This window comes from Enhydra lutris, unplaced genomic scaffold, assembly GCF_002288905.1.
Source record: "Enhydra lutris kenyoni isolate GAN:26980312 unplaced genomic scaffold, ASM228890v2 scaffoldscaffold21, whole genome shotgun sequence".
In the NCBI taxonomy this organism is placed as follows: Eukaryota; Metazoa; Chordata; class Mammalia; order Carnivora; family Mustelidae; genus Enhydra; species Enhydra lutris.
This window is the reverse complement of record NW_019154105.1, coordinates 47,841,172-47,853,649: the sequence shown is the minus strand read 5'-3', so window position 1 is coordinate 47,853,649 and position 12,478 is coordinate 47,841,172. Positions and strand designations below refer to the sequence as shown.

The 12,478-nt window shown below is 35.9% G+C and overlaps 1 protein-coding gene across 3 annotated transcripts in view; it reads left to right on the top strand.

Moving 5' to 3' along the window:
- Window positions 1–12,478, top strand: part of LOC111148962 (TBC1 domain family member 19) — a 155,927-nt gene that overhangs the window by 138,762 nt on the left and 4,687 nt on the right. For all 3 annotated transcript variants that reach the window (XM_022505809.1, XM_022505807.1, XM_022505808.1), the window contains 3 exons: window positions 1,554–1,663; window positions 4,040–4,131; window positions 10,257–10,372. In XM_022505809.1, the coding sequence (XP_022361517.1) occupies window positions 1,554–1,663; window positions 4,040–4,131; window positions 10,257–10,372 (318 nt within the window). The remainder of the gene's footprint in view (window positions 1–1,553; window positions 1,664–4,039; window positions 4,132–10,256; window positions 10,373–12,478) is intronic.

The following is a 12,478-nucleotide window of genomic DNA, read 5'->3' as shown; positions in this document are numbered from 1 at the left end:
ATATGATTATCTGTTTTGTGTATGTTGAGTTTGAGGAGTTCTTTATAGATCCTGGATGATTCTTTATATGGAAAACCCAAAAGACTCCACCCCCAAACTACTAGAACTCATACAGCAATTCAGTAACGTGGCAGGATACAAAGTCAATGTACAGAAATTAGTGGCTTTCTTATACACTAACAATGAAAATACAGAAAGGGAAATTAGAGAATCAATTCCATTTACTAGAGCACCAAGAACCGTAAGATACCTGGGAATAAACCTAACCAAAGAGGTAAAGGATCTGTACTTGAGGAACTACAGAACACTCATGAAAGAAATTGAAGAAGACACAAAAAGATGGAAGACCATTCCATGCTCTTGGATCGGAAGAATAAACATTGTTAAAATGTCTATACTGCCTAGAGCAACCTATACTTTTAATGCCATTCCGATCAAAATTCCACCAGTATTTTTCAAAGAGCTGGAGCAAATAATCCAGAAATGTGTATGGAACCAGAAGAGACCCCGAATCGCTAAGGAAATGTTGAAAAACAAAAATAAAACTGGCGGCCTCACGTTACCTGATTTCAAGCTTTACTACAAAGCTGTGATCACCAAGACAGCATGGTACTGGCATAAAAACAGACACATAGACCAGTGGAACAGAGTAGAGAGCCCAGATATGGACCCTCAACTCTACGGTCAAATAATCTTCGACAAAACAGGAAAAAATATACAGTGGAAAAAAGACAGTCTCTTCAATAAATGGTGCTGGGAAAACTGGACAGCTATATGTAGAAGAATGAAACTCGACTATTCTCTTACACCGTACACAAAGATAAACTCAAAATGGATAAAAGACCTCAACGTGAGACAGGAATCCATCAGAATCCTAGAGGAGAACATAGGCAGTAACCTCTTCGATATCAGCCACAACAACTTCTTTCAAGATATGTCTCCAAAGGCAAAGGAAACAAAAGCGAAAATAAACTTTTGGGACTTCATCAAAATCAAAAGCTTCTGCACAGCAAAGGAAACAGTCAAGAAAACAAAGAGGCAACCCACGGAATGGGAGAAGATATTTGCAAATGACAGTACAGACAAAAGGTTGATATCCAGGATCCATAAATCATCTTATATTTTACTTACCTCACTTCCAAAATAAAAAATTTTGAAAAACCTTCTGCATCCTTTGTGGAACAAAGTGAAAATGAATGACCTCCGTCTCACTTTCTTACTATTTCAATTTAAAAAAGAGAGACTTGACTTTACATAGTTTTTTAAAGTTACTTTGAACTTTAATATCCCTCTATATGTAATTCCACTGTGTCATTCCATTAAGTTGGGTTTATGGTAGTTTTTAATTACCCCTTTCTTTATCATTTTTAAGGACTGAACTTTTTACATGTGTATTTATTTCCTGTTCAACATGGAGAAACAATATATATGATTTTAAACTTGTCTTTGAATGAATATTACTATAAAATATTTATTCTTTCATGTTTCATTAACTTATTTTCTCAAATGTAATAGTTCTGCAATGTTATTGATTAATTTCTTTATTCTTTCAGTTGCACCACTTTGTTTTCTCTACCATGAACCTTCCAAATTGTATCAGATATTCCGTGAGATGTATGTGCGTTTTTTCTTCAGACTCCATTCCATCTCTTCTCATCCTTCTGTAAGTTCATAAAAATTGGATCAAATTTGACTCTTATCTGTTTTCTTTCCTTAAGGAAAAGTCTCCTACTCAGTTAAATTGTAAAGCAGCAAATTTTAATTTGTAAAGTCAAGCAGCATATTTCTACAGAATAAGTGAAATTAAAGAGAAGAAAAAATTGATATTTAAATATTTTTGGTGATAATTAGGAGGGAAAAGGGCATTTATCAATTGCACTTACATTGTCTTTTATCTGTTAACTGAAAAAACATATAAAAATGTCTTTATTATTCACTTTGGCAAGGATGCCTACCCTCTTTGAACGCTGATGTCCTCATCTAGGAGAGGAGATTAGTATGTTTCTCTAGGGCTATAGACTGCCAGGGTAGCACTTGGCTCATGGTGGGTGTTCAGTAAATAAATGACTGCTGTTTTTATTACTATTGTTGTGATTGTCATCTATTAATGAAAATCCAACATTTATTTGTCACTTATTTTTCAACTTCATATTTGACTAATTATCAGTTACCATACTAGATAATTTCTTTGTGTTCAGTAGATAGCTCCGTTGACCTCTAAGAGGAACCTACTGGGAGTCGAACTTTTTTTTTCTTAAGATTTTATTTATTTACTTGACAGACAGAGTTCACAAGTAGGCAGAGAGGCAGGCAGAGAGAGAGAGGGAAGCAGGCTCCCCACCAAGCAGAGAGCCCGATGCGGAGCTCAATCCCAGGACCCTGGGATCGTGACCTGAGCTGAAGGCAGAGGTCTTAACCCACTGAGCCACTCAGGCACCCCGGGAGTCAAACATTTTTATCTATTTTATGTTGGCTGGTCCTCTATCACATCTTTTTTTCCACCCATGAGCCTGAATAAAAAGAGTATTTTACTTTCATACTTTTTCACCTTTGGGCCTGCTCTGGTCCACCTGTGGTGAACTCAGCTGACTCTCCAGAAGAAAACACTAAATGGGAATGTATCAGGGCTACCAGATTTCCCTGAAGAGAATACTGTCACTACTATTAAATTAAATCACTTTTCTTTATCTCCCACAGTTTAACCCTGTGTATTCCTAGTCCACCTCCCTCTGTCTCCACCTTTGCTCTCCTACATTGCTGGTAGAAGTTGACAAGTAACAGAAATCCAGGGTTTCTCCAATGAACAAATGAAGCAACCATCCATTATCTTTGGGGGGTTTCCAATTCTCTGAAACAACTTGAGTTAGTGCTTATCTTATATTAATTTCTAGGGTAGAGTAATCAGAAATATATAAATAATTCTGTTTTCTAATAACCTTATTTTTAGTCTCAGATTTCTTACTCTCATATCTGTATCATTTTATGCTTTAGAGTTAAAAAATTTTTTTAACTGGCTGCCCAGGATACACCCACAGTGTTTTCCTTGTGCAGAGCACTGAAGCTTGACATCCAGCAACACTGTATACTCCTCCTCTACGTCCATACTGACCCTGAGGTGTCCTTTTTCAGTGAATTGGTTGGGCCAGCCCTGCATCTTGCCCTTTCTTTATTCAATGGAATAGACTTACAGGCAGTCAGCTCCTTTTCTGGCTTAGAGCCAGACTGAACTATTTGGAACCATGCCAGCCCTTTTTTTCCTTAGAAACTCACAAAGAGGATTCAGACTTCCTCACAAAGATCCCTGAGGAATGCTGAGGTACAAGAAAGACTTTATTCAGAGTCGTCAAGTAATAAACGCACTTGAAAAACCATCTGCTTCAATTGGTTACTTTTTGTCCTCTACAAATGATGCCCTTATAAAAAGTAGATTTTTATATATAGATAGAAAGATAGAGCTTTATACTAAGGTAATCAGGCATTCTTGTTTGATAACTTCCTGATGCAAGTTTCAAACAGTCATTGGTCAGTCTTCCCCTGGGAATAGATTTCAAAGAAAGAGTGAAAAAAAGCAGGAAATATTTTTCTGGATGGGTGAGGCAGCTGAAAGGGAAGGGACTTATGGAGGGAGAGAGTAAAGGATGTGGGCGTAATACAAAGAAATACCTGGAAACTGGAATGCATCCAGAAAAAACTAGTTTGCTGGACATAAGTGATAATACAGGGCTTACAGAGTAGCAGGTTTTCTATAAAATGATGTTTTCCTTGGACTCTCTGAATATTATACACCAGGTTATATGGGGATCCTATTGTGTTAAAAAGGAGGCTCCTTAGCATACCTATAATAGTAAGAGGGAAAAAAAAGTATCTTTAAACAAAGTATTGGAGATCATTAGAGCATTTCCTGTTTTTTACTTTTCGACAATATAAAAATATTTATGTTGATAATTTTTTCCTCGTTTCTATTTGAATAATTTATTGTCAGAGTTAATTTTTAAATGCTAAAATATGTATTTCTCTTGTGTTTTCTTATTATATCCAGGGTATTGTGTCCCTCTGTTTGCTGTTTGAAACTCTTCTTCAGACCTATCTCCCTCAGCTCTTCTATCATCTACGAGAAATTGGGGCTCAACCGTGAGTGCCTTTCTCTCCTAATTAAAGAATAGATTGACATCAGAAGGTACTATTATATCACTTTAAAGCATGCAATGTAAAGATACAACAATTCTTTAGGGAAATTAAACTAACAATTTCTCCAATAAAACACAGATTACCAAGTAATAGAGTGTAGCTCTATGTTGTGCCAAAAATTCTCAGAAGAACATCCAAAATCCTAATGAATTCTTATTTGCTGGGATTTTTGTGCCTGGTAGAAGGATCACCAAAATGAGCTGATTTCTATTCAAAAGGAAAGGTATTGCCAAAATTGAGAAAAAATTTTTGAACACAAATACTATGTAAGAAATGCGATAATACTAAAATTAAGTCATTTTAGGCTAAGTTTACCAGAGAACAACTTAATGAAAGCTATATAGGTTAAAGTTTGCTTTTTTGTTCAAGGAAACTGTATCAGTTACCTAGTAATGATTGTACACTGTGATTATCTTGTTCCAGAAGTTTGAATATTTGTTCGTTTATCTCCGTATGAGTTATCAGTGAACATGTAGGTACGGTACCTCTGGGCTTCAATATTATTGGTCCCTTCTCTTTTTTTTAAATAACAATGTCTAAGGCAACAGTAGTTTCTAAATGATTTATTAATGTTTTGTCACTGTCTTCCCCTCTGTGAAACCAGTTTCCCCTATTGGCAGGGCATATTTGAAAGGAGCATTAACTCTTTGAGATCACAAATGTAGTTAATAGGAAATGCAGTAGTTTAGTATTGATTTCTCCATACTTGAATCCACATCAAGTGGATGGATGGATTGGGTGGATGGATGGATGGATGGGTGGAGGGATGGATGAGTGGGTGAGTTTAAAAGACAGGCCAGGACTTAAATTCTATCTACTAAGCCGTATAATCCTGATGAAGTTATTTAATTCATCTAAGTCTGAATTTCTTTCTTTAAATCAAGATAATTCAACTTCCTCATCTTTAAAATCAAGAGAATTCCTACCTCATGAGGTTGTTTCAGTAGTCAAGGATTTTATACATACATACATACATATGTATGTGTGTATATATATGTAAATAAAATAAAATTTTATACATATATGTATACTTTCTCTAAAGCACATCTTAGATCTTGAATGTCAGACATCTTAGATCTTAGAAATACCTTTTATAAAACAATACCTCATTTCATCCATTGATAATACTGAGATTATACTCTTTCCTTTGTATCCATTAAAAAACAAGATTCTGTTAATGATTAAGATGATAAAAACAAGAATGTGGCAGAAATATTTTATATTGCACATAAGTCTTTTTTTCTTAAACTCGTAGTAAATTGGCTTCTGTTTTACTCTTGTGCAATGAATATTTGTATATAATGAAGCTTTACTAGGATGAAGACATTTAGTTTACTGCTTAAAACTAAAGTCCTGATTTTTTTTTTTTTTTGGCCAATTTATACTCTTTAATCATGAAAACAGAACACATTTATTTCAATGACTTACAGCAAACATTAAAATTCTTATGTAGAAGAAAGCGTAAAAATTTAATTGTCAAGCTAGAAATCAATTTCTCAAAGGCTTTTATGAATTAAAACTGATGCTGTTGAAGGTTTTTAATTAGAATTTAATTTCTTCAATAGATAATAAGACTGTTGAGGTTATCTGTTTCTTCTTGAATAAGCTTTAGTACTTTGTTCATTTAATCTAAGTTATCATATTTATGGACATAAAGTTATTCATGATATTCCCTAAATATTCTTAATTAATCTTTTAATATCCAGAGAATCATAGTGACAACACCTCTCTCATTCTTGAGATTGATATTTATATCTTCTCTCTTTTTTCTTGTTTGGCTAGAGCTTTATTAATTTTATTCTTCTTTGAAAGAAACATGTTTTGGTTTTCTTTGATTTTCTTTGATTTTCTCTATTGTTCTTCTGTCTTCAATTTCACTGATTTATGCTTTTATATTTATTATTTCCTTCCTTATGTTTGCCTTAGGTTGATTTTGCTCTTGTTTTCTTGTTTAAGGTTAAAGATCGTTAGTTTGAGACCTTTCTTCTTTTCTAATATAAGGAATATTATTATAATTTGCCTTCAAAACACCACATTACCTCCACGCAGCAAATTTTGATATGTTGTGTTTTCATTTTAATTCAATTCACAATGTTTTTTCCTTTCTTTCTTTTTCTTTCTTTCTTTCTTTCTTTCTTCCTTCCTTCCTTCCTTCCTTCCTTCCTTGCTTCCTTCCTTTCTTTCGAGAGAAAGAGAGCGTGTGTGGGAGGGGCATAGGGAGTGGGTGGAGAGAGAAAGAGAATTTCAGGCAGACTCCCCCCCCACCCCCACCCAGCACAGAGCCTGTTGCAGGGCTCCATCTCACAACCCTGAGATCATGACCTGAGCCAAAATCAAGAGTCAGGTGCTTAACTGACTGAGCCACCCAGGTGCCCCTTGAAGTGTTTCTAAATTTCTCTTGTGACTTTCTCTTTGATCATGGGTTATATAGAAGTGTGTTGTCTAATTTCCAAATATTTGGAAAGTTATGAAACCTTTCTATTATTGATTTCTATTTTAATTATGTTGTAATTAGATGACATGCTTCATGAGATTTCCATTTTTAAAATGTGCTGAAGTTTGTTTTATGGCCCAGAATATGATCTGTCTTGGTGACTATTCCAAGTACGCTTGAAAAGAATTCATATTCTACTGGTGTTCAGCAGAATGTTCTGTAAATGGCAACATAGTCAAGTTTTTGATAATATTGAAGCCTTCTATAGACTTATTAATTTTCTGTCTACTTTCTCTATTAATTATTGAGAAAGAAATGTTAGTCTCCAGTTGTTAATGGGAGTGTGTCTATTTCTTCCTTCATTGCTATATATGTTTTTACTTCATGCATTAGAAGCTCTGTTTTTAGAAGAACTGGTCCCTTTATCATTATTTAATGTTTTTATTCCTGGTAATAAATCTACTGCATTTGATATAGCCATCCCAGCTTTCTTTCAATTACAATTCATATGTCCTTTTGGTTTTAGTGTATTGATTATCGATTTCTTTATTTTCTAAGTGGCTTTCTTGTCAAAAGTATAGTTGGGCCTTCCAGTACAGCAATTTGTCTTTTTAATTGTTGTGTTTATTCCATTTATATTTATAATTGATTTTATTGATTAAAGTAATAGCAATTGATATCATCTACTATCTTGGTAGACATTTTCTATTTGTTTTTTGAAAGACTGTACTTATTTACTGACACAGAGAGTGAGAGGGAACAAGCAGGGGGAGTGGCAAGAAGAGGGAAAGGGAGAAGCAGGCTCCGCACTGAGTAGAGAGCCCAGTTCAGCAAGTTCATTCCCAGGGCCCTGAGATCATGACCTGAGCTGAAGGCAGACACTTAACCAACTGAACCACCCAGGCGCCCCTATTTGTCTTTTTTATTCTATTTTTCCTCTTTTCCTGCCTGCTTTTGAACTGAGTATTTTTTATTCCATTTTATCTCTCCTATTAGATTATTATTTATACCTTTCTTAAACCATTTTTTTGATAGATGCCTGTCTTAGTTCAGTCTGCTATAACAAATTACCATAAACTGTGTAGCTTATAAACTACTGAAACAGTTCCCACAGTTCTGAAAACTGAAAGTCTAAGATCAGGGTGATAGAGCATGGTTGAGTTCTAGTGAGGACCCTCTTCTAGGCTGCAGACTGCCAACTTCTTATTGTATTCTTACATGGTGGAGAGCAGAGAAGAGAAACTAACTCTGTCATGATTCTTATGAAGGCACTAAGCCCAACCCTGAATGCTTCATTCTCTAACTATCTCATTTCACTTACCACCCAAAGACCCTCCCTCTTTGACTACTCCCCATGACACTGGGGGGTAGGTCTTGGTTTGAGTTTTTTTTTTTTTTTTTTTCTTTAATGTATTTATTTATTTATTTATTTATTTGAGAGAGAGAGAGAATGAGAGAGAGAGAGCATGAGAGGGGGAAGATCTGAGGGAGAAGCAGACCCCCCCCCCCCAGGAGGGAGCCCCATGCAGGACTTATCAGCAGACTCCAGGATCATGCCCTGAGCTGAAGGCGGGTCACTCAACAAATTGAGCCACCCAGGCACCCTGGGGGGTAGGTTTCAACATGAATGGGGGGCTGGTGGAATGACAGGAAACTTTTAGTCCATAACGATGTCTTAGGGCTTACAGTATACATTTTTTAATTAATCACATTCTACCTTCAAATAAACTCCCTGGATGGCTTTATTGGTAAATTCTGCCAAACATTTCAGGAAAAATGTTTTTTCTCTTTGTCTTTAGTTCTCAGCAGTTTAATTAGGATGTATCTGTAAATATCTTTTTCTGCACCATACTTACTTTCCTTTTCTTCTAGGATTCCAGTGATACAAATGTTGAAACTTGTGGTCTCATTCCAGAGGTCCCTGAAACTCTACTCATTTTATTTTCAATCCATTTTACTCTATGGTTCTAATTAGATACTTTCTGTTGATCTATATTCAAATTCACTGGCTCTTTTCTCTGTCATTACCATTTTGCTATTGGATCTATCCAGTGAAGGTTGTTTTTTGTTTTGTTTTTGTTATTGTATTTTTCAGTTGTAAAGTTTCCATTTGGTTCTTAACTCATAGAACTGTGCCTTAATAAGGGTAAATTTTACTCCCCATAAATTATACCTCAATAAACTATTTCCAAGAAACTAATTCTGTACTATATATGGGTGGAGCACAGTGTGTGGTGCTGTTGTTCTAATAACACACCATGAGGGATCCAGTAAAATGAAACTGGATGACATTAATAACTTAGACTTAAAAGTCAAATGATCTTTTTAAATTTAAAATATCTGGTAGCCAAAACTTTCTTCAGCATTTATAAACAGATACTCTAAAACCAACCAAAAAGTTTAATTTGTCAATATTACTCTCTGCATGTACTTTGTTATATTAGAATAATAGTTATCTAGTCTTGAGGAATTTCTGAAAACTTAGGGGTGTTTTTCGGTCTTAAGAAAATTAATGCCACATCAATGGCAATCTCCAGGTCCCGTTCTCTTGCTTTAAGAAACTAACACAGATATTTACCTATGTAATATTGTAACAGCTCCAGCAAAGAGTTTGCCTAGCACCTCTCAGGGGCAATCGAGTGATGTTTAGATGCTAATAGATAGTACAGAGTTCATTTCCTGGTTGCAGAGAGAAATTATTATTATAACATAACCTACTTATAAGTAATGGGATCCCATATCTCTTGGGTTTTGGCAGGGGGTGTGTCGTTTTTTGCAAAATCAGTTGAATTTTCTGGTTGACTTTTCAGAGTTCTGATAACCTCTCATTAAAATGGAGGGTTTGAAATCAGAAATCTAGTTTTAAGGTTCTTTATAGCTTTAAAACTATTTTTCTTTATCTTCAAAGACTCCTGCCTGTTGTTTTATTTTATTCATACTATGTAGCCATTTGACTAAAAAATATAGGCATATAATGCATTGAATTGGAAAAGCGTACAGCTAGGAAGCACTTTTTCAAGCATTTTGAATAAAAATTCAAATAATCATGATTCAAACTGTTAAGAACTTTTGACTCTTAAGACCACCTCATTGGGGGCGCCTGGGTGGCTCAGTGGGTTAAAGCCTCTGCCTTCGTCTCAGGTCATGATCCCAGGGTCCTGGGATCGAGCCCCACATCGGGCTCTCTGCTCCGCAGGGAGCCTGCTTCCTCCTCCCTCTCTCTCTGCCTGCCTCTCTGCCTACTTGTGATCTCTGTCTGTCAAATAAAAAAAAAAAATCTTAAAAAAAAAAAAAAAAAATTAAAAAAAAAAAAAAAGACCACCTCATTGATACCTAATGAGTTCAGACCCTGAAAACAGAACATAGAAGTGAGTTTTCTGAAAGCTGAACTATATAACACAGCAGGTCAAATTTTTCCTCTTAATATGTCGAGACCATTAATTTGAAGACTCATGGTTTCTCACCATTACCCTTCTGCAGCTTTTAAGAGGGCGTGTGAAATTTAAATCAGGTGATTTCTAAGCCTCACAGAGAAGTTACCTGAACAATAGAATTGGTTGGCTCTTCTGATACTGCCTTTTTGTAAGAAGAAAAGCCCCTGTTAAGATGCATTTTCTTTTTTCTTTGCTTACAGACTTCGCATATCCTTTAAGTGGATGGTTCGAGCTTTCTCTGGATACTTAGCTACAGATCAACTCCTGCTTTTGTGGGATAGAATCCTAGGATACAACTCTCTGGAAATTCTTGCTGGTAATAAGTGCTTGTTTGTAAAACACATGTTTCTATAATAAAGCCCTTTTCCTTTCTAACTTTCATCATCTGTAACTGCAGTTTGAGTCTATAGTTATCTGTCATTTATAATTCATAAATATTTAATAGATTTGTCTGCCTTAGAAAACAAGTACTGAAGTTCTAAGATCTAGATACTTCTCTGTACCTTCCCAACACTAGTGTGTTCCTCGTCTTTCTTTCTTTGCTCCCAGGAAAGTCCATTTCTCCTCCCTCATTTCTAGTTGAGCCAGGATTTTCTATACCTCTGTGACGTCCATGCAGTGGGTTGTATACTGCATTTCTGTTCCTGGCTTCCCTGATATCTCTGCGTCTGGGCTGTGCCCCTTCCCAACCACTGCCTAAAATCCACACTGACATGGAGCCTCCCTACAGAGTGGAAATCTCAGCTCTCCTGGACTTCAGCTTCTACTGAACTCAAAACATTTTCCTTCTTTTTTTTTTTTTTTTAAGATTTTTTATTTATTTATTTGACAGACGGAGATCACAAGTAGGCAGAGAGGCAGGCAGGGGGAGGGGTGGAAGGAGGCTCACCACCAAGCAGGGAGCCCGACTTGGGGCTCGATCCCCCAGGACCCCGGGACCATGACTCGAGCCGAAGGCAGAGGCTTTAACCCACTGAGCCACCCAGGCACCCCAACTTTTTCCTTTTTGCTAACAGTCTCTGACTCCTGGTGGTTGAGTTTCCCCTCTTAGGTATTCTCTTAAGCCAAAAAATATTTCTTTTTTTTTTTTTCCCAGGAAGCCACAGATTTATCTTTTAGTTATAATTAAGTACTTCTTACAATAGATATACACACAAGACAACTGTATGATAATACATAGGGCACAGATTTCTTGTTAATTATATTACTTTGTTTCTCTTATCCAAAATAGGCTCAGTTATTTTTAATCATTGGGATTATCAGGAAGTTCAGATAAATAGCACAAGGTTTTCACAATAATGGATGGAGAGTAGAAAAGTTGGCAGAGTGCTGGGTCCAACCTTTTCCAGTTGTGTAATATTGAATAAATTATATAACCTGTGTGAGACCTTCATTTTCTTACCTTATACTGATAGCATTGTAAAGACACCTCTCTGGGTTTGTGGAAATAGTGCTTAATTAAAGAAGACCCTTTTCTTGCAGAAGATTCTTTAGGTACCATATTAACATATTCTTGAATGCTGAGAGGTCTAGAGTAATTGTATGGCATTTTAAAAAGGAAAATTACAGTAATAATAAAGTGCCAGGAAGATCAATGTCACCCTTGGTATAATCACAGATACCACTCACTGATGTTAATAACTCCTACTATCCTTCTATCTCAATTGGGTTTTAAGCCCACACAGATATGACTTAGGAAAGAAGGGTCTGCCCTCATTTCTCTTGGCTGAATGGCAGTGATACTTATAATCTAGAGGTAGAGGAATCCTAGCGGTCCTCAGGTATGACTCCTTTTAGATGTTTCTGATAGGCAGTTCTCATCCTCTGCTTGAACTCATCAGTGTTGGAATCCTTGTCTACCAACATAGCCCATTTCACTTCTGGACAATATACCTTGTTATAATGTACTCCTGTTAAACCATGGTCATCATCATGTTTTTTCTACTCTTGCCTTTCCCCAAAGCTTCTACTCTCCAAGCTAAGAAGCCTTGTTTTCTGCTACCATTTCTCAGGCAACAGGATTTTAGACTTTCTAGCAAATAAACCTCTTCTGGGTATGTCATAAATTTTGAAGAGTGTTGTGTATAGCTTTTTATATCATTGCAAAAAGATATTAGAGCATGTTAAAGAAGAGGGTTCAGTACAAGAAAGTACCTTCTAATAATTAGGATTTTTCAAAACTAGAATGGGCTTTTAACTGTCACCCAAAAGTTAAGAGCTTTCCTACTGGGAAAGAAATTTGAATTGGAAGAACTTCAAGACCTCTTTCAGTTTAAATTTTCTCACTTTGTGACTTATCACACCCCACTCCCCAGCAAATTCTCAAGTGAGAGAGAAATAAATGAATGTTGAATAACGCATTTGCTCTAAACTAGTACTCTGCTGTGACTTAATACATTAATAAAAATGTTACTGCTGATAG